Source organism: Dermacentor albipictus, unplaced genomic scaffold (genome assembly GCF_038994185.2).
Source record: "Dermacentor albipictus isolate Rhodes 1998 colony unplaced genomic scaffold, USDA_Dalb.pri_finalv2 scaffold_38, whole genome shotgun sequence".
Lineage (NCBI taxonomy): Eukaryota > Metazoa > Arthropoda > Arachnida > Ixodida > Ixodidae > Dermacentor > Dermacentor albipictus.
This window is the reverse complement of record NW_027225592.1, coordinates 1,037,207-1,060,322: the sequence shown is the minus strand read 5'-3', so window position 1 is coordinate 1,060,322 and position 23,116 is coordinate 1,037,207. Positions and strand designations below refer to the sequence as shown.

The 23,116-nt window shown below is 42.9% G+C and overlaps 1 protein-coding gene across 2 annotated transcripts in view; it reads right to left on the bottom strand.

Annotated features, from left to right (window-relative positions):
- Positions 1-22,881, bottom strand: part of LOC135916933 (boophilin-G2-like) — a 37,260-nt gene extending 14,379 nt beyond the window's left edge. Inside the window, exons 1-4 of one of the 2 annotated variants that reach the window (XM_070529952.1) lie at positions 22,749-22,881; positions 20,698-20,767; positions 11,023-11,184; positions 7,180-7,372 (exon numbers count right to left, since the gene is read on the bottom strand). In XM_070529952.1, the coding sequence (XP_070386053.1) occupies positions 7,180-7,372; positions 11,023-11,184; positions 20,698-20,764 (422 nt within the window). In that variant the 5' untranslated portion in view covers positions 20,765-20,767; positions 22,749-22,881. The remainder of the gene's footprint in view (positions 1-7,179; positions 7,373-11,022; positions 11,185-20,697; positions 20,768-22,748) is intronic. The other variant, XM_065450369.1, reaches the window with a different exon arrangement.
- Between the last annotated feature and the right edge of the window lie 235 nt (positions 22,882-23,116).

Below are 23,116 nucleotides of genomic sequence, written 5' to 3'. Positions count from 1 at the left end.
GTCCGCAGGCGTCGAGTACGAAGGAGTGGATGACAAAGGTCCGTTCGTACTGAGGAAGGATTCAGAGGTCAAAAAAGAAATCTGAAATTCTTCCAAAGGAGTGATATGCGCTATGGCGATACCGTGTGGCAAAACATGTGACGAGAACCCAAAATTGAGGATGGGCACGCGAGCGCAGTTTTCGCGGATCCGAATTAAGGTGCTCGGTAGGGCAATATTACGCGACAAAACCACGTCAGTAAGCGGCGACAGGACGTACTCGCCATCAGGTACGGGAGGACAGGGCGTCAGCAGGACATTTGTAGCAGCCTGTGGAGACAGCCTTGCAAATTCAGCAGCACATAAGCGGTGTGGAGCACAAGTGGTTGCGTCGGCAGGAAGCGGCAGGTCCAACTGTACAACACCTGCGGAGCAGTCAATTTGGGCAGAGTGTTTCGAAAGGAAGTCGAGGCCGAGAATTAGGTCGTGTGGGCAGTGTTCAAGGACGATAAATAGAACAACGGTATAATGGCCCCCAATGGTCACACGTGCTGTGCACATTCCAAGGACAGGTGACGTACTCCCATCGGCGACTCGCACGGTGCACGGTACGGCGGGGGTCAGAACCTTTTTGAGCCGGCGGCGGAGAGCAGCGCTCATAACTGAAAGCTGCGCTCCTGTATCAACGAGAGATCTAACATGAACGCCATCGACTTCAATGTCCAGCAGGTTTCCACATGTAGGCAGGGTCAATAGAGGATTTGTGGGCCGGGTCGGAGTTGCAGCTTCACCTCCGGGAGCTGCACCGCCTAGTTTCCCGAAGCGAAGCGACCGGTTGCAGAAGGGGACGAAGAGCGGTGAACGAGAGGCGAACGGGACCTACGACCTTGCGGAGACGGGGATCGGCTGGATCTTGGTGGAGCACTGTCGGCGTTGATGTTCCTAGTCGGCGTATAGGGCGAGAAAGTGCGATTGTCGGGTACTTGGCTGTAGTGACTCGGAGACGACCACCGAGGAGGCGACGACCAGTGGTTGCGGCAATGACGGGCGATGTGTCCAATACCGGAACAATTAAAACAGATGGGTTTATCATCCGCTGTGCGCCATTCAGCTGGGTTGCGACGGAGTGGTGGAGAGCTTTGCGTCCGGGAGCGAGCGGTCGGAGAAATTTGGTAGGTGTTGGTATGGCGGACTGAGCAGAGAGATGGAATGCCCAAACTTGCTATTTCCTCCCGAACGACCGCTTGTATAAGGGAGATAGCGTGTACGCTTTCCCGACAGTCTGAACGAACGGGAGCCGGGGCCATGGCCTCAAGCTCACGGCGAACGATGCGCGTTATTTCTTCCGGTCCTGCGGGCTGAACGAACCGCGGCGGGTCTTCGCAAGAAGATGTCGCGGCGGTATTGGGCAACCGGTCGAAAGTTTGAGTCACGCGGCGGCCCTTCGCTTGTTCGAAGCGCCGGCACTCCTTAATAATTGCATCCACAGTGGCACAATCCTTACACATCAAGAGATTGAAGGCATCGTCTGCAATACCTTTCAATATATGGCCAATCTTGTCTGCCTCGGTCATGTTGTCATCAGCCTTGCGACAGAGGGCCAGCACATCCTGTATGTACACGACATAGGATTCTGTGGACGTCTGAGCGCGGCACGCAAGTTCTTTTTTAGCTGCCAGCTGACGACCGACAGGTCTGCCGAACAGGTCTCGCATTTTTTCTTTGCAAACATCCCAGCTCGTTAGGTCAGCTTCATGTGTGTCATACCATTGCTTCGCAGTTCCCTTCAGATAAAATATTACGTTTGCAAGCATCATTGTAGGATCCCGCCTGTTGTCGCACACTCGCTCGTACATCGTAAGCCAGTCCTCGACGTCGACGTTGTCCGTGCCACAAAATGTTCCCGGGTCCCGTGGGTGAGTGAGGATGACCGTGGGCACGGGCTGCCGAGGCGTTGTCGCTTGTGTCGGTTGATTTGCCATTGTGGCAGCAGGCAGATGACGTCCGCTGCGAAGTTCCGTGGTGGTACCCCGCACCTTCCACCAAAATGTTGCGGGAAGAAAGCAGGCCCACGAGTGTAAAATAACTTATATTTACAAATGATGGATATGGCGTTCAGGCAACCGCCAGACTTCGTCTTTCTCTAGTCCAATTCAACGTCTTCCTTCACTTCACCGTAACAATATTGTGCGTATTTTCGAGAATGAAAGCGAGAGACTAAAATACACGTATGAATTGCCAACCAACCAGAAAATTCAATTTTTGGACATTAGGCTGCGTTTCACTGACGACCGCATTTCATGGGAATACCGTCCAAGATTAAAGAAGGCCACATAACTTTTGGACAGCGCTCATTCAAAGTTAGTGACGCCAGATATTACAACAAATGGCCTTAACTCAGCCCCGAGGAAGTCTCGTGTTCATGTTATGTCAGATAGCTTTTGAAATCAAATCTTCCTGCTCAAGAAAGCGGGTCACACATAATTTCACCTACTTGCGAAGCTCTTCCGCAAAGAATTAGGAGGCCACAAGCCAAAGATGCAACACAAAGTAGTAGGAAGAATGCTTCTGTAATTGCCCGTGTTCACCGGGCATCCCATAATTTTTAAAGAATAGCGTCAAAGCACGACGTCCAAGTACCTCTTTCAGCCTCTTGTAAATTGTCTAAATTGTGTGCCATGACAATAAAGAATTCCTGTCTCGTTGTACGACGAGACATGGAACCCGCTACACACAATGCCGTCCAATGTTATCTATAAGATTCCGATGAGCCGTGGAAGCCAGTATATAGGACAGACCGGAAGATGTCTTAATGGAAGGGCGAAGGAACACAATTCGAAAGCTTGTAACAAAGCGGGAAGCCTTCTAGCAGAGCGCTACTAATGATTCGAGCGTGTGTCTATCTTTGAAAACACTCAGTTTTTGTGGAAAACAAGGGGCAAAACGGAACGTGAGATCCTGTAAGCATTCCTTATCAGGGAGGCGGGCAATAGGTGCGTCAGCAAGCCGTCCATTTCATTCACTGAGGCTGAGATCGACTATGCCTCAAAGGACACATGGAGTGCACCTCCTTTTCAATGTTTCTTGTTGGTCACAGGTCATTGCGGTTCCACAAGTGAGATGTTGTCCTCGTACGCATCTGCTATCAAAAAAAAAAATTCCGTGATAGTCAGTTGTCTTGTTGTAGTTGTTTTTAATCTTTCTTACGTAAAGATCCTGTTGTAAGCGTTTCCCTTATCTTGAGCGTAATGGCTGCGTGCGCATAGTGTTATCAATGTTTCAGTGCAAACGTTTGCGCATTGACGTAGGTTTTTAAGACGAAGCAGGTTATGTTATTCATTTGGAAATGTGATGTGGCGTTGTGCCCTCTTCATAAAAAAGTGCGGTTGCTGCAATAAAAATTCAGTTCTAAGTCAGCGCTCGTCTAGTTTTCCGTGTTTTCTTGTTCCCTGTTTTTATCGGGCTGCGTTCCCCAACTGCCTAGGAACCAATTAGCCCAAATCAATGTCCTGCTTCATTATCTAGCTAGAATTACTTTAAGGTTTTAGTTTATAGATAGATACTCATTTCGGAAAGAAGTAATTGGTTGCCGCTGCGCAACTCAATTGTTCCTACACTCATTTTACACTTCATTATAGATGCGCGGTGACAGGGAAAACAACAACGTTGGAAGCTTCTCAAGGACAACGCAAGAACTAAAGAAAGGCTGCTCAGCTTGGTAACTGCATCCGCAGTGGGCCAATTGCGCCCCAGGATTACTTTGAGAATTATACATTGTTCGCGTCGTTCTTAGTGCGAGCTGTATTCGCAATAAGGCCACGCCATTAGTACAAGGAAGATGCTTATTATGCAGCCGCCACTGTGCGTTGCACTTTCCCCTAAACGTTGGCGCACACATGCAAGACACGCACACACACACACGCGCACACACACGCACGCACACGCGCGCACGCGCACACACACACACACACACACACACACACACACACACACGCACACGCACACGCACACACACACACACACACACACACACACCCACGCACACACGTACACACACACACACACGCACGCACGCACGCACACACACACGCACGCACGCACGCACGCACGCACGCACGCACACACACACACACACACACAACAATATTCTGGTGTGCAACGCTGGGGAAACGTGAATTTCGGCTGTAGAGTTAATTAATTCAGAAGTAATTAGGGAATGCTCATCAATTAGTTGATTGTGTGTTTCATTTTCTTCCCGAAGCAATGTGCGCCTTTTTGAGTAATCCAGCTGAAGGACTAGAATTACGCTATCTTTCACGAACCACTTATTTAAAATTTCTGTAAAACTTAAAAATGATCACCCCGTATGTGAAAGGTACCCTGCCAAACAGAGGTGTGCTTTGACAGCCATGCGGCATCCGCCTGTGGACAATAAGCTAATTGATTTAATTCCATTTGCAGATTTTTTAGAACTCTTCGACTGACCGTGCGCTTTCAGGACTACTTGAACAGTGACATTTGTGTGCGCGTTGATGTGTTTTTACATCTCCATGTATGTACACTTGTGTTATTCAACGCAAGTGCGTATAAGTCGTTTCTACGTGTATCTTGTGTTGGTTGCGTTTACGCTTTTCATAGCGAAAGTTTCTTTGCGAACTCTACCGGAATGTTCCGACCATGGCTACTAGGTGATGCTGTTGTATTGACGAATGACGCACCCCTTGAAAAAATAAATCGCATGCCCAAATTAGAGATCGAACCTCAGCCACCAGGCACCGCAGACGAATGGTCTAACCATTAGACTACAATCGCACGCATATATTTATCGTGCCAATGCTAGTGATGTAATATATCTGGAGACATTGAAGCCTTGAAAAAAAAAAGGACCATGAAAACAAACTTTTTTCATTAAATTTTGGAAACACATGGAAAATACCCCAACATTTCTTAGCGTAGGGAAGTAAAAAAACAATAGCTGATGAGCGCACATGGGACTTCTTTCTAAAAGTTTTGGCAAGAGATGGACATTCCACGACCAATAACCCACTTTTTTTATTCACTCGAAGATTCTTGGTAGCTTTCGGAATCCTTATTCACCAACCATGAAAGCTGCGTGCCTTTATTCTATCAGTTTAGTGAGGGAAGGCTGGTGCATTATTTGCACACTTCCGGAACTTTAGTTATTCAGATTGGCGTATTGTGTTGGCTGTGTAGTCAGTACACGGTGCGCATTCGCCATGTTATATACTAGGTCAAATATGTGGGTGCCTTTAGACGCGCTTAATGGCGAAAAAAAGAGCAGTCATAAGTACGTACAGTTCCTCTGCTGCGACCCACTGGAAACTGGTTAACGACGGTGAAGCATTCTTCTACAACTGTTTTTATTCATTCTGTGTAGAAAAACGTTGATAAATAAAGAAATGAGGACACACCGTTTCGTTTGCCTAATTTTTCGTCGCAATTAACCGTAGTGGGCGCCATCGAAAAGTTGTAACGTCATCAAGTAATTGTTTTTGTCTCTTATTTGAGCTGTTTGGCGCAAGATAGGTCTTCATAACTTGTTATATTCTTCTATTATTCTATTCTATTCTATTCTATTCTATTCTATTAGCCTTTCTATTAGCCTTCTATTCTATTAGCCTTTGGTACAATGAGAACGCAGTCTAGTCCTTTAGTTAAATTATACTGCTAAATACAGGACGCATCGTAATACTGTCAAAATGCACGACGCCTCGAGTTCATGGCAGCGTCACCACCCAGATTTCGTTTTTGTGTGTTTTCTGAGTTACAGTAGCAAGCTTCCTTCGCACCGTGTAGGGAGCGGTTTGTCACTTACGAAGAGCTATACATATATATATATATATATATATATATATATATATATATATATATATATATATATATATATTCACACTGCTCAATTTAACCGCTTTATTTAGTCTCCTTTTCACAGTAAATAATACCCGGCTGACATCAAATCTAGTGAATAAAATTATTTATTACAGGCAACACCTTCAAACATGTAGGGGTAGATGTGTGCCATTTCAAGTTTAGCATCCAGATAGCATCCCCCCCCCCCCCCCTGGCAGCTTGTCTTGGGTTGAGAATGAAAACTAATGAAAAAAAAAAGATCTTTATCGTCCTCTTTTTTTTTTGCATAGAACAGGCAGTAATGGAATAAATTCTAAAGCTCAATGAGAGCGGAGGAGACGGGAGCGGGTGCTTTATTTGTGGCATTACGGTATAAAATCAGACGCAACTACTACACGATGGTTCCCTTACTATGATGCGGGGTGCGCACAGAACTGTCAACCTCTCTACTCCCACGTGCTTCACGTTAGGTTAAAGAAATACGAAGTATACTGACACGAGAATTTTGTGTCCCAAGGGCGGATCCTTTATTCCTCCAGAAATGACGCAAGTATTGGTTGCCTTTCTGAGCGACAAACATAGCAGATGCAGCACACCACCACCACAAAATGTTACCCCAGCTGGATGAAACAAAATGTCGACTGGACATACATGCTCGCAAAGTGACACGAATCGGACGTTCGCACAATTCACATCAATACAGTCAAATTTATTCGGTAAATTTGACTATGCTTTTTTTCCTTTTTATGTCCGGAGACTAAACGAGATCAAAAAGAACTGTTTGTTTTTTCCAACATTCTCAGTTTCTTGCCAAAACGTTCGCATCTTTAGCCAACGCCAACTGAGTGTTCGAGAAAATTTCTGCGTGTTCAAATTGTACAGCACCGACTGCGTGACAGCACATATGCGCGCAACTTTACGCCCAGGACGAAGGAAGGAAGTCCGCAAATTTATAGCATATAATTAACCGCTTCGTGAAAGCTTCGCTTCACACAGATTCGAAGATGTGCATTGGATGTAATATATTTGTGTTCTTTCGGTATATCTGTGCTTTTATATGAAGACGCGAATGACTGTTCAAAATTTTAACTGTGCCTTGTGACAGCCGGTGATAGTGCACCCTGTATTCTCAATTACGCCCTGGTAGTATGCGAAGGGATAAATAAATAATGAAAAGCCTGTGAATATGGTGCACAAGCGCTGCTTTTGTTCATTTCATTTCTGTGCCGTATACGTTTTGTTCTTCGTTATAAACCAATTGTTCCAAGAAAAGGCTTTACTGCAAGTTAAGTGCGAAGCCAGTACATACAGCCAAAGGATACCGCTCACCTTCGCAGCGAGTTTTGCACGCCTCTAGACGGATGAAGCTGTCCCAGTATCCCGAACAGAATCCGTACCCCGTCTTCTTGCAGCGTCCCGCATCCACGTCGAAGTAGTAGCGATCCTGGACTCCGTCGCGGCAGCGCTCCGCACCCAGAGGGTCGCGACAGGGATCTGTGAACGTACGCTGTGCTCGGCATCTCTGCAAGGTCCGCAGCGAAAACTCTTCTCCGTCACGTATTGCCGCCATCACAATGAGAAAGAGCGGGACGACCGGAGGCTACTTTCGCGACATACGAATACGCCCGATGATATTTCAAAATGGAAGCTAATTAAAGCGTGTCTGAATGCGTACTATCAAGAGCGCATTTTTGTGTCATGAACTGGATTACTTATACAGCTGGACTTTACTTACCCGTGAAATACGCGTTATAATAGCTAATTAGCATAGTTACACGGATTAATGGTATATAATACTTAATACTTACCACTATACCCGACCTAGCTACCGGCTTAACTCATTCACCGGGAATTAGCGATCACTCGATAATTCACTTCACTCTACAGACAAAGATTTCTAAGAAAAAAAAAAAACTAGGGTCATCCAAGACTACGGCAAAGCAGACGTAACCGGAATGAATGCGGAATTTCAGGTCTTTGCTGATCAGTTTTTCGCCGGTTTTGAGCAGCGGTCGGTTGAGGACAACTGGTTGCTTTATAAAAACAAACTCTTGTCTCTTATTGATCGTTTTGTACCTAAAAGAAAAGTTTCATCATGTACTCGCTCACCATGGTTCAATAACATGTTAAAGCGCATGCGCAACAAAAAGAAGCGGATATTTCGACGCGCAAAATTCACAGCCAGAATAGACCACTGGTCCTGCTATCAAAAATTTAACAGAGAATACTGTACTGCGCTCTCAAAAGCCAAGAAGGATTTCTTTGATAAAACTCTTCCTTTGCTACTTCGTTCTAATCCCCGTAAATTTTGGAGCATTATTAACGGTACTAAAAGGACACACATTCAGTTAATCCAATCTGATGTCCCAGTAATTCAAAGCGAGTGCTGCAATGTTCTGAACAATGTGTTTGCTACTCATTTTCATAAGAGCACTCCCACAGTATTACCGCATATACCAAAAACCAACTTCTTCCCAATGGATTATATCGCTATTGATGCAGTTGGTGTCGAAAGGCTGATTGTCAACTTAAAAGTGTCTTCGTCGGCCGGTCCAGATTGTATTTCATCAAAAATGCTGAAGTGTACACAAGTTTATTCTGCACTGATATTATCAAAGCTTTTTCAACAGTCATTACAGATGTCTACACTACCCTGTGATTGGAAGATAGGGAAGGTGGTCCCAGTGCATAAATCTGGTGATGTACATTCTCCCAATAATTACCGCCCCATATCATTAACATCCATTCCAGTAAAAATCTTAGAGCATATAATATACTCGCACCTCATTGAATTCCTTGAGTCCAATTCCTTCTTCAGCATTTATCAGCATGGATTCCGTAAACCAGTTTCGTGTGAAACGCAATTGTTATGTTTTACTAACGACTTGTTTATTAACGCGGATCATGACTTTGATACCGATTGCATATATTTAGACTTTGCTAGGGCATTTGACTCCGTTTCACATGATCTACTTATCTTCAAGCTTAATCAACTTAACATAGACCCCAATGTACTTGCATGGATTAAGGAATTTCTCTCTAACCGTAGTCAGTATGTGACGGCTAACGACTTCTCTTCACGTAATTCTGCCGTAACATCTGGTGTCCCGCAAGGGTCCGTTTTGGGCCCTCTGCTCTTCTTGATTTATATTAATGATCTTCCTACTTGCCTTTCTTCCTCAACTGTCCGACTGTTTGCAGATGACTGCGTGGTTTACCAGAAAATTACTAACCATGACGATTATCTCAATCTGCAAAGTGATCTAGATAGGGTATTTGAATGGTGCAGTCAATGGCTCATGACACTTAATACAACTAAATGTAAAAGTATGCAGGTTTCTCGCCACAGCACTAATCATTGTCCGCGTACTTACCACCTCAATAATATGTTATTACCATCTGTTGACAGCTATAAATACCTTGGTGTTCACATTTCTTCTAATCTATCGTGGAATACGCATGTAGAATATGTAACTAACAACGCCAATCGCATGCTTGGTTATCTGCGTCGAAACTTTTTTGATGCCCCATCGTCCCTGAAGTTAACACTTTACAAAACCTTGGTACGTTCTAAATTAGAGTACGCATGCGCCATATGGGATCCTACTCAGACTACACTCATTCAAACTCTTGAAGCCATTCAGAATCGCGGCGCACGTTTTATATTGTCGAATTATTCACGTCATTCCAGTGTCACATCCATGAAGAAAACCCTTAACTTGCCTGACCTTTCGTTGCGTCGAAAGTCATCTCGCCTCAGCCTTTTTCATAAAATATATTATTATAACAACGAGATGAAGGACGTTTTGTTTCATCCACCTCATTACATTTCTTCAAGGACCGATCATCGCTTCAAGGTGGGGCTACCTTCTTGTCGCACAAAATTGTGTAATGACTCTTTTGTTCCTAGAACAAGTGTCGCATGGAACCACCTTCCCTCCACAATCGCCAGCATTGCTGATGACCACCAGTTCAAGATCGCTTTACAAGACGCCTTGTAATACTTCTGTTTTTTTTGTTTGCTGCACGTCTTGCCATTTCTTTCCCACTCCTTTCTGTAGTGCCTTTGGGCCCTGAAAGTATTTTAAATAAATAAATAAATAAATAAATTTATACCCATCATAGCGCATCTCCCAATCGGGGAACTAAAGTCGAGCAGTGATAAAGTCACGTACATTCAGCTAAAATCTCGTAATCAAATGTTTCAAGAAAGGCCACCTTAAATTACGTGGTGGAATGCATTAATGCAATGGTGAGGCATCGGCAACCTTCCACCGGCTGTGATAACGTGAAACTGGTCGCATTTACCACTGAGTGCTACGCCTCCATACTGCTCCGCCCTAGGGATCGAGGCAGATGCGCACCACCTAATATGAAGATGTCCTGGCTCACAATCTAGACGCTCGCGTCACCTACGGCAAGCCGGCCTCTGCCACAACGTCACCGTCAGCTGTGACCATAGGATACGTGATAACAGATGCTACAAAACACTTCTTCATTTCACGCACAACACAGGCCTCCCAGCGCTCATATTATGAGCATATACACACCAAGAATTATGACGTAAAGACAGGTCTATATCGCATTAAAAAAAAGAAAAATAATGCTATAATTTTGCAATGGCTCTTATCAGCCACGCGGAATAAAATGTAGTTAGCCAAATCCACCTACTATAACAAGATCTGGTATTTTCAAAAAAGGAGCGGGAGTTGATTTCCATTGCGGGAGTCCATTTCCAAAAGCTGCAATGATCCCAGTGCGCTCACGGGGACGATTACATATGAAGAACATTTCAGTTACAGTTTGTGTTTCACGGATTCAGAGTTAGAAATTTTGGGCACGTTCAGTGCAGACGTCGCTTCCGCATATAGTTGAGCACTCGTTACACTGTATTAGATACCACTGCAATTTCTTCGTTTTTAGAAAAAACTTCGCAATGTTTACTTATGATCTCTTTTTTTGCCTGCATGCAAGTGCCTTTGTAGTTCCAGCACACGCTGTAACGTTAAGTGGCAGTGAAAATGTGCATGTGCTATTCTTATTGAAATGTGCAGTTGTGGTACAGTTTTTTGACATCGTGTGTCTGCACGTCAATACACCCTACCCCTTTTCAGTAAAAGTTGCTGTTTCAGTAATTTTTTTTATAACAAAGAGAAGAACGCAGATACTGACTTTGACATTCGTCGATACATTCTTTGTATGCAGCAAAGTTGTTCTGGTTGCCGTCGCAGCCATTGTAGGTGAACAGTTCACAAAAGCCGGAAGTGACATTGAAGAAAAAACGCTGGAGCTTTTCATCGCACCTGCCCTCATCTGGCGGTAGCTTGCACTTGGCTGGAAACGACCAACAAAGAGAGAACAAATATACATTATTATTGTGTGGTACATTACCTGTGCCCTGTACATCCTACAACCCCTCATAGCAGGACTAAAAGAGGAGAGACAAAATCTTAGGTGTTGATTCGCATGGTACCCCCGCTGTCAAGCATTGTATTAACAGAGGAGTAGGCGCTCGAAAGCATTTAGTTGGCGTCGCATGATCCCGAAGTAACAATTACACTTTAAGCTCTTGAAATGCGGAGGAAGGAGTACACGTAGTTTAACTGGATGAGTCAACTCTCCCTGACGACGGATTAGTAAGTGAACTTCAATTCGGATGTGATGTTACGCGGCCACGAAATTTAGGCATTCTACTGAAATACTCCTGACGTATTTAAAGTGACTTTTCTTGAGCGCCTATAGACTGCCTGCAAACCTAAGGCCTCATATATTTTGTCGACAACACCTACAGGCTTTGCTTAAGCAACACATTCGTAAGATAATGAAAAACAAATAAACTATATCAAACAACTTATAAGCTATATATTTATACGCAGTCTGTGGACTCTTTATTCTCAAAATATCGAATCAATAAACATGCATAGCAATCCTACTAAAGCATTTAGGCTGTTTAAAGAACGTGTCTACATTCATATGTATAATGCTAGAACAAAATGTTTAATACGTGACAACAGAGCGGTTTATGTTTAATTCACTCAAAAATTGCCGCGGTAGAAGCTTCTGCCGCAGTAACTGTCAGTTCTATATTAATACGAGTTCATAGTTTTTCTTTTTGACGGTGACTGTTTTTCACTGGACTGTCGCTGCTATCGATTTGTCCGTCGTCAAGGTCAAAACAAACTATTGTTTCAGAAATTTTTTTATGTGTTCGCGGATTCTGTACCGAAAACCTTATTTAATCAGTTCACGCGCACAAAGCAGATTATGTTGTCGATCCTTGAGTGTGAGCGAGAACGAGCGATTATACTGGAATAAACTGTGATATTTCAATAAATGGCAGGCGGGCTTCAGCCGTCAGTTTTGATTTCGAGGAGCGATGACTATGCTCACCGCTGTAGTAGTTCTTTCAGTGTTGCTTGTTTTTTTTTGGGTGGCAGAAGTCTCGCTAATGAATAGGTAGATGGTAACTCACAGTTTTCGCAGTGTCTGGTTTTTCAGAGTCACCCTTGTGTCGTGAAAGTAATGATTCAATATTGGTTCTTAAATTGTCTAAATTTCAATAATTGATGTTTAAAAATTTACTTGCACATTTCAAAGTTGTGGGGCTGACACGCAACGCAGCTCAACAACGTTTCCGAGCAACAACATAAAAAGGCAATGCACTTTTTCAACAAATTATTGCAAAGCCATGGAAAAAAACATCATGCACAAGCATTAGTCGTGCGGTGGGTGCAGAACTGCATCAACAAATTTATTATAGTAAACCTAGCGCAAACTTAGACAATGTGAATAGCATGCGGTTGTCCTGGTGAGGCAGGGTCGAAGTGCTCTTTAAACCAGAAAAGGCTAATGTACCTCAGATTTGAAATCGAATAACATACCTGTGCGTACAGCCACCCGCAGCGGTGGCACACCTGATTAAGGCAGCGCTCAAACCGGCGACGCGGCAGAGGATGCTAAGAATCTCTGGGTCCAGACAGGCCACCGCTGGAAACTGAACCTGGCAACGCTTAACACGCGAACCCTTTCGAGTGAGGCTAGCTTAGAAATGATCACGCATTGCCTGGGATATCAGTGCCCTTAGTGAGGTTAAAACTGGTAAGGCTTATACAGTGCTGAATAGCGGCCCCATCCTGTGCTACAGGGGATAGAATAGGGGGTGAGACTTATCTTCATAAGGGCATAGCGGACAACATTTATTATTTCTACATAAGTAAGAAGAGAGCAGCAGCCGTCGTAATAAAGTTTAATAGGACACATGGCTTAAAGGCAATACAAGCCTTCGCTCCAACCTATAGTCACAATGATAAAGAAATAGAACAGTTTTATGAAGACATTTAATTAGCAATGCGAAAGATGTCAACTCAGCCTAATTTAGTCATGGGCGACTTCAATGCAAAAGTGGGTGAAAATCCGGCTGGGAACCAAGCAGCTGGCTACTACGGCAACGATTCTAGGAATAGTGGAGGAGAAACATAGGTAGAATTCGGGGAAAGAATAATGAATACTTTCTTCAGGAAGCGCAGAAACAGGAAGTGTACCTTGATAAGGCGCAATGCAGAAACAACAAATTACCTAGGTTTCATACTCTCTGCCGATTCGAGCATAATACATGATGTAGAACTTTTAGGTAGGGTATATGGCATTGTACATTGGTCTATGATTGATCTCCATTTGAAGAGACAAACAGCAAAGTTAGTTAGGAAAAAAGGACAACCTAGACGCATTAAGGGTAAAAGCGCGCGAATTAAACCAGGTGTTCACAAACATTTATGCAGCTTTGGAGCAGGAAGACGAGGATAACATAGAGGCAATGAATGAAACCGCAAATAGGCTGATTTTAGAAGCAGCAATATAAGTGGGGGGTAAGGCAGCAAGGCCACCAGGAGGTAAGCTCTTCCAAGTAACAAAGAACCTAATAAAGAAACGACAAGGTGTGACAGTATCTAACCCAAGAGATCAGACAGAATTCTCTGAACTGTCAAAGCTGATAAACAACAAGAAATTAAGCGCCATTCCAAAGGACAACGAAATAGCAGTAAAAAGTGGTCGCAGCATGAAATGAGTGAGAATAAACCTTGGTATAGGACAAGGCCAGATGTATGCAGGGAAACATAAGCCTGGTAATGACATCAGCAATTTCGATGATTTAGTAAAAGCAGCAATGACTGACTGACTGAATGAACTTCATTGAAACCAGCAAGAGGTGGTGGCTGGGCCTAGGCCTCCCACGTGGGGACGTCGAGGCTTGCTGGGTCGCCCAGAGTTGGTCATCAAGGTTGGAGTTACGTATGGCAGCGTGCCATCTCGCCGAGAGGGTCCTGAGGTTAGTGTCGGGTTATTGTTGTGTGTAGTCCCAAAGCATGTGTGGAAGTGTGGTTGGCTGTGCCTTGCAGATATGGCACGTGGAATCGAGGTAAATGTCCTGTTGTAACGGTGTAAGGAGGGGCGAATATTGGTTTGTAGCAAGCGGAAAGTTGTGCCTGCGCTCGAAGGAATTTTGTACTCACCAGTACAGTACCCGGAGCACCCATGCTACCTTCGTTGGAAGTGGTGAGAAACAGAATGCAGAGGCTCCTTCTATAACTAGCGACGAAGTTAGAAGGGCCTTGCAAGACATGACCCGGGGAAAAACGGCAGGAGAAGATGAAATAACAGCTGATTTATTCAAAGATGGGCGACATAGTAGGCTTCAAAAGCTTGCGGCTCTTTACATTCAATGCTTAATGACTTCAAGTGTACCAGCGACCTGGGAAAATGACAACATTATACTAATCCTTAAAAACGGAAGACGTTAAAGAAGTGAAGAATTACAGGCCCATTAGCCTGCTTTCAGTATTGTGTCAAATATTCCAGAGGATAATTTCCGATAGAATCAGGGTAACACTTCACTCCATTCAACCAAGCGAACAGGCTGGCTTTAGGAAGATATATTCAATAATGAATCATGTCCACATCATCAATCAGCAAATGCGAAATCTGCACAGTATAATCGATCTCTCTATATGGCTTTCATAGATTCTGAAAATGCTTTTGATTGAGTGGAGACACCAGCAGTCACGGAGACATTGCGTAATCAAGAAGTACAGGAAGCATACTGACTATCTTCGAAAATATCTGCAGATTCCACAGCTACGTTGCTTCTCCACAAGAAGAGTTGAAAATTACCTGCCAAGAAAGGGGTCAGGCAAGGAGACAACCTCCTCAGTGCCATTCACTGCATGCTTAGAAGTATTCAAGCTATTAGACTGGGAAGGCTTACGAGTGAGGATCAATGACGAATATCTCAACAACCTTCGGTTTGCAGATGACTCCTATTCAGCAACGCTGGGGATGAATTGAAAGATATATTTATTATGCAGATGCAAAGGTAACGTCTAATAGCCTGACAAGGGAATAAAAAATCATGGTCACCTGTCAGCCTCTAGAGTCTGTGCAGGAGTACGTTTATCTAGGTCAGTTACTCTGAGGGGACCCTGATCAGGAGAAGGAATTTTCCGAAAGAATAAAAATGGGTCTGAGTGCATACGGCAAGCATTACCAAACTTAGACTGGTAGGTTTCCACTGTCGTTGAAAAAAAAGTGCATAATCATTGTATTCTACCTGTGCTAAGATACGGTACAGAAACTTGGAGGTTAACAAAGTAGCTCCAGAACTAGTTATGGGCCACGTAGAGAGTGAGGGAGCCAAAATACTAGGCGCATCTTTAAGAAACAGGAAAAGAGATGTACTGATGAAAGAGCAAACATGGGTAGACGAAGTTCTCGTTCAAACTACGAAAAGGAGTTGCCTAAGGCATGCAACGCGTAGGGCAAATAACCGTTGCGCCATTACAGCCACAGAATGGGTGCCAAGGGAAGGAAAGCAAGTCGAGGACGCAGATAATGAGGTGGGTGATGAAATTTACAAATTTGCAGGCACAACTAGAAACCAACTAGTGCAAGACAGGGGCAATTGGAGATCGCTGGGAGAGGCCTTCGTCCTGCAATGGATACAAAAATAGGCTGCAGCTGCTGATTATTATTCTTCTTCTTCTTCTTCTTATAATAATAATAATAATAATAATAATAATAATAATAATAATAATAATAATAATAATAATAATAATAATAATAATAATAATAATAATAATAATAATAATAATAATATAATTATTATTCGCCGTAGTCGGCGGCGATTCAACGAACAGACATTGACGTATATATTTTACAGGTACTGTACTTACCTTGTAAATCTAACTAAGGCTATTGGCCGCCGACTGCAGAGTGTATCCTGTTGAGTGGTATTATGGACAATTGTATTGTTTGTAACAAACATCTGCCCGATGATGGACATTTCATTAAATGTTCGGAGTGCGGGAACCCTTATCATTTGGGACAACAACGCACAGGTATAGCTCAAGATACCTTCGCAGTGAAGAGTTAAATTAAACATGAATCATGGGTGGGCAAAACGTGTCGCACGGTAAAGCAACGAGGGGGGCGGACTCACAGTCTCCACCAGAAGAAGACACTTCAGAAACTACGGTAATGTCAGAGCTGGCAGCTATTAGGCAAACTTTAACCTCTTTGCTGGCTTTACATGGAAAAGTAGACGCTCTGCCCCTCCTGAAAACTGCATTCACACATTTGAGTATGGCAATGAAAGACCTGGAAGAAACACTCTCTTTTACGTCTAAACAATACGACGAGGTGTTGAGACAGCTTTAAGCCAGTAAAGAATGGGAAGCTGTGCGTGAAGCACAAATTGCTGACCTGAAAACGCAACTGGAAACAAAGGCGGAGCAGTTTCAGCAGCTGTAACAGAATCGAAATGAAAGCGAACAGTACGCCAGAAAAGTGAAAAGTGAAACACGAGGAAAACCTAAAAGCAGTCTTATCGAACATAGCCATTAAACTGGAGCTATCGAAATTCTGTAACTCTGATATCGAGGCGGCACAACTCCTGCCAAACAAACATCAGACGAACCCGACAGTGCTAGTACGTTTTTCTTCGGTGACCGCAAAGGATGCGTGGTTTGATGCGCGGGGGAAGCTAAGACGGTTGCATCAAAATAGACAGCTACCGAGGCTTTTCATCAATGATAATCTGACAAGAATGAACCAAAATCTGTTCTGGCGTGCTAGAACTGCAGCAAAAGAGCTACAAATTTGCATTGGTTAAGGACGGAAATATTTTCGAGAAGGACGAAAATGCACCCCTGATCCGAATCAAGAATCAAGCCGATAGTCTTAAAATTTCAAAACCAACATGGCAACGAATTTTTTCTCTTTCATAAATTTCATTGATTTCAAAGATATATATGCTACCAGCAGTGAACACGGTTTGCCAGTAATTAGTAATAATATCAGAAGTATATAAAAGTATTGGGAGAGCTTTAGGGAGGTAACGCAATCAGTCGCCGATGTAGTGGATGCATTTGTAATAGTGCAATCAAATGTACCAGACGATTACATTAACATGTATAAATTAAAGGCTTACAAAGCCCTTTTTATGTCATGACAGAAAATACGAGGAGGTGGCTTAGCGTTGTTTGTTAAGACAGGATATGACGCTGTGGTTACGGACATTTCTCTAAACCAAGCTGAACGTTTGACAGTAAAAATCATACTTACTAACACAGAATTATTGCTTCTATCTATTTATGGTCCTCCTAATAAGTGTCACACGATCCTTGCGTGAACTTGAAAGACATTTAGGAGGCCACAGAGCAGCAGATCAGAATTGTTTGGCGGGTGCCCTAAACATTAATATATTGAACACTAGCTCAACTACTGTGTCGGGTTATCTCGCCATTTGGTCAACCTATGGCTTACAAGTGACCATAAATCAACCTGCGAGAGAAGAACTCTTACGAAATAGACTAGTATCTTCGTGTCTAGACCACATAGCAGTAAGAGCACAGCATTATTAATTAGCGGCATGTATCATTAGGCAAAGGATAGCGGATCACTATTTTGTCGCATGTCGCCTTAATGCACTTTTAACCCTTGCCCGAAAAGGACAAATCAGAAAAACATGATAATAACCACTGGAAGTGCAGATTTTGAATAGGAAAACATTTGATAATTTGATTTCACAGTATGACTGGGCGCAAATGATTAGGCAGTCTAATTATGGTAAAGTTTATGAAAAAGTTTTTGAGCAACTAAAAAAAGTTTGAGCTTTCTAGTATGTACACAATAACTAAAAATCTAAAGAAACGTTACGCTTGGTTTGCGGCCGACATAAGGAGAGCTATTTCCTACAGAGATTAGTTGCGGAAGAGGAGCAGGCATAAGCTGAAAAATCAAGACTTGAAAACTGAATATAAGATTGTGAGGAATAGGGTAGTTGCCATCTTGAGAGCAAAAAATCGGCGGTATTTCTGAGATTTAATCAAGCACACAAAAATTCAGCAAAACTTGGGCTTTAATAAATAATCTGCGAGGCAATAGTGGGGCACCTGCGAATTTCTTAGAATCTTTTTATTAGAAACCAGATGTAGTGGTAGATGAGTTCGATTATTTTTTCACGCGTTTTTCTAATACTGCGCAGTCGCAGAGACACACTTCCTCGCTCAAACGAACAGTTGAAGCATCTGCTTTTTTTGCCCACGTTGTCGAAGGAAGATCTGAGGACAATACTTTACAGTTTCCGACCTAATAAACAACCAGGTATAGATGGACTGGCTGCTGCCACACTTAGAAGAAATTTTGACACATTAGCAGACATAATGATTTCTGTGATTATTGGTTTTATAAGCACCGCGTCAATTCCAGCGACAATAAATACAGCGATTGTTAAGCCACTGTATAAAGCAGGAAAAACTATAAAGTTGCAAATTATAGACCTATCTCTGTTTTGCCTATACTCTCCCAAATACTGGAAAAGTTTGTTTGATTCTATGGCTTCCTTCTTAAAGAAATTTTCAATCCTAACACCAAGACAGGTTGAATTTGTTGCTAAGCAAGGTGCTATTACTTATTAGAAGAGTTCACCAATGAATTATATTCTGATCTAGATAAGAACCTGTATTGTTGTGCTTCTTTTTTATTTAGCAAAAGCGTTCGAAACTGTAAATTACGAGATTTTATTGGAAAAGTTGTTTCGTTTGGGTTTCAGGGGACCATTTATTAATCTCCCTTGCAATTATTTACATGACAGCTCACAGGTAGTCATGGGTAGCAAAGAAATCGTTAGCGTTAGGAAATATATTACTGCTGGGGGGTTCCGCAGGGATCCGTGTTGTCACCTCTCTTATTGAATGTATTTATGAACGACTTTCCCACAATAATTACTAAAGCTACGGTATATCAATATGCAGATGATATTGTTCTGCTCAAACGTCCGATGCGTTATGACAAAGCTATTAACGCCTTACATTTGACTAAAATTGTGTCTATATCAATGCTAAAAACAAACTCATGTGCTTTCGAAGTCTATTAACAACTCAAAAAATAAACTTGCCTATATTTCTTCATGATGAACATTGTATTTCATGCAAATGTACTGCTATAGAATATGTGGAGACCTTCAATTACCTGGGTATAAGTTCAACAGCGGCATGTACGGCAACATCACATGGCGTTTTTATGTGGCAAAGTGCGGAGTGTTGCATATCTACTTTTCAACATAAAAGATTTAGTACCTCTACCAGCCGAGAAAATGATAGTTCATGCACTAGCGAACAGTGTGCTGAGGTATGGTATAACGATCTTCGCCTTTTGTGCAGAACATAGAAAAAATCGGATTCATAAACTACTAATAATATATTAAAAATGTTGCTTATGGTACTACGTAGGTTACATGACAATATTTTTCATGAATTAGAGTGTTGTCTGTTCGAGGATTTATTTACCAGAACGGTTATATTACGGCATAATTGGAGCGATGAATTTAAAGAGGCATACGATGCACCTCGACTGCTAAGAAACAAAAAACGTTTTAAGGTGCCCTATTCCACTACTAAGTATGGAGAAGCGAGAAGTCTATACATCCCAAAAATATTTAATGATTTGGCTGATGAATTCTTTTTGGCAACTTAAAAAAAACAGTTGAAGAAATTATTGATGAAATGTTGAATTTTAATTCTAAATCTTTACTTACGTTGTTTATATGTTTGTCTTTGCTTACTCTGTAATTGTCGGTTAACAGGTAATACTACCAACTATTCGTTTGAAAGTTTGAAAAAAATTGTTATGTAAATGTCTACCTTTTAGCCTATTAGGTAAATATGTAGCCACATCGCTGTACCCACTCTGCCGGGCCTAGTCGAACAAGTATTCGTGGACTTAGAGAGGCCCGTTTCTTTGTTTTGCTTTTGGACGTGTGTAAATAAACTATTAGTATTATTGCTGTTGTTGTTGTACCGGGTCATCCTGCCGTATTTAAGTCAGAGTGTTTAAACCTACGCGTTCGGGAATTCATGCTTAATGATCCTGACAGCACACCGGTGTCCAATGGCCAGGTTCATAATACGTGTCATATAAGCACGTAGATTCTGCTGATTATGCAAGGAAGTAATTTCGGGGGCTCTGTTTCTCTTTAGAGGCATGAACGTACCGCGTGCATTTGTCCCACGTGAAATTAGCCCCATGTACAAGAAGTAAGACTTATAGGCGAGTTAAATAAGGAATACACACGTAGCCTGGTGGCCGGTGTCATAAGAAACTCGTTAAAAAGAGGGCGACAAGAAGAGCACATCAACATGACGTTCTCTTGCATGCTAAAAAAAAGACACACATACCCGTGCGTATACGCACTCTTGTGCGCATGCGCGAGTGCGTATACTTAAAGTTGTGCTTGCGCCTAAACACAGGAACTGTCGCGTCGCACAATCTGTCTAGCACTGAAGTGTTACGCACCGGCGCCTTGCGCGGAAATCAGCTGTACTCCAGCCAGAACAGCAAGGAAGGCTCCGAGAGTATGCATTGCCTGTAACGAACGCAATAAAAATATTGCTGCGTAAATTAAGTTGAAGCAATTACAGTCAATGTTTGGGACGCCAATATGCTGTTCCGAAACATCCCGACACTTTAGGAACACATGCGTAAGGTATCAAAGAAAAGTAGGTAAGTACCTCTTAGAAGCTGTGCATTAGACAATTAACAGCGATCTTTTCGGCAACGCATTGCGAGAGCCTGAAAGGAAGGCAGATCCTGTGCAACGTATTAAAATCAACATTCTGCTTATCATTTTTACACTGTTTCTGTAAAATAGTGTGGTTATGAAGTCGTAAATACGTGTCTAGGGAACTTTGTTTCGAATTGACGAGGCACAGAGGACAGGTCCAATTTGGAATAACATCCCTAATTGCTTCGCGGAATTCTAATGGCACACACGACTCGTCCCCATACAGCGTTCCAACACAGTTTCCAGTGATGCGGAGCCCTCTCGAGATTGGAGCACAGAGAAAGCATGCCTCAGTCGCAAGTTCAGCAGTTCAGCTGCTTCGCGTGGTCAGCATTCCGTCGATTCTTGGCCACCCCACGAATCAGCTCCGAGATGGAGCACGGTGCTCTTAATGGACCCATTGAATGAGTTTTGAGGGTGCCATTGCGACCAGCCGAATGTAAGCCGGAAAGCGACAACGCTAGAAAGCGGTCATATGAATGTAGCACTACATTGTCACCGAGTTAAAATACAAGAAAATCTATGGGACATTACCATACAGGGTGATATTTTTTTTAAGTTTGATAAAATTTTAAAAAATGGCCAATGGCAGACAGCATATATAACTCTTCTCCTTGAAGTGGACTCTTCGCAGAGACGGATATTACTAACATGATAAATCGAAACACAAATTCAAATAATAAAAAAACAAATATAAATAACTTCATTAATTTGTTTACCGTGCATATTTCTATTTAGGAATTGCAGCCGGTCTGCTTGCAAGACGTATCCACCTGAAATGAATTTCCAGAATAACAGCAGTTTCGAGGTATGATTTCTCAAACTGCGCAACGAAATGTGTGGGCGTTCTAGTTATTTTTGTGAATCAATGCATAAATGAACGTTTTGTTAAAAGAAAATAAGTCGAACAGTGCATTTTTACGGCCAGTTTGATGGCGCATATCTCTAACGTGGCGTCATTCTGGAAAGTCAGCACAAGTGGATACACCTTTCAGACTCAGCCGCTGTCATTTGGACATTGCAATATGTACGGTAAAGCAATTATTTCAAAAGATAACTAGTGAATTTTTGGCAATTATTTGAGCGTGTTTTGATTTATCGTGTTATTGTTCGCCTCTAAATATTGCAGCGCAAAGATACAATTATGTTATCTGCGACAGGCTATATTGAAAAATTCTCTGAATCAAAGAACGATCATCCTGTATATCTCAATGTATACGCAGCGCCGCACCCCTGCGACGTAAGCGCGGCGTAAAATGAAGCTTCGCCGTACGGCGCGATGAAGTGGTCTGTCCCAGGCCTGCTTCTAAAGTGGGCATGCATCCAATCGTAAGTGTCGTACGGCGCCAATCGGGGTAAGATCGCGGTAAATGTGAAACCCGACGGTAGCTTCATTTTACGCCACGCTTTTACATCACACCGGGACTGAACAGAGAACCGCGGTTCGTGGTTGCGCGTTCATGAATCGGTAAAGTGAACGAAATATTTGACGTCAGTTATTTTGATCTACATGGCCATTTTGAAATGTAGAAACGCGGAGCCAGACATTTATGAAGATTCCCGTAGACTTTACACTCTAAACATACGCCGTAAGGTTAGTAACTAGAACATCAATCTATGCAATTAGTTTAGCTTTTTTTCGCTTACATATGACGTTCTCCTGGGCAGATAAATTATCTGTAGTGATGTAACTAGAGTAACTTTTGCAGAAATAAAAAAAGTATTCGAAATAAACAAACAAAGAAACAATAACACCGTATGATTATACGAAGCACGCACGCACCGTTTGCAGGTCTTCCTGAAACTGCGAGAATGCGTGCGCTAGTAGCGCTGGAGTGAGACTTTCGGTGTGGCCAGCAGCGAGTGTCGCGATGTTTTAAAGGGGCGCCCACCCTTAAGGCTCCTGCGGCGGCACTGCCGCATGAAACTTGCTCTCTTTGGCGTTTATGTGTATATCTACTCGCTGCTTGCACGCAAGGTGCGCGTTGAAGGAACCCACGTGCGCTCGGTTCCTTTCTCGGGTTCACCAACCGCTTTGACGATCTGACTTCCTGACACGTGTTCTGAGTGCACGTTTTTCCGTTTCGCTGAGGAGCCGCAGTGGTGCTATCGGCAGGCGGTTACCCGCAGCCCTCTTCCTCCCCGCCTTAT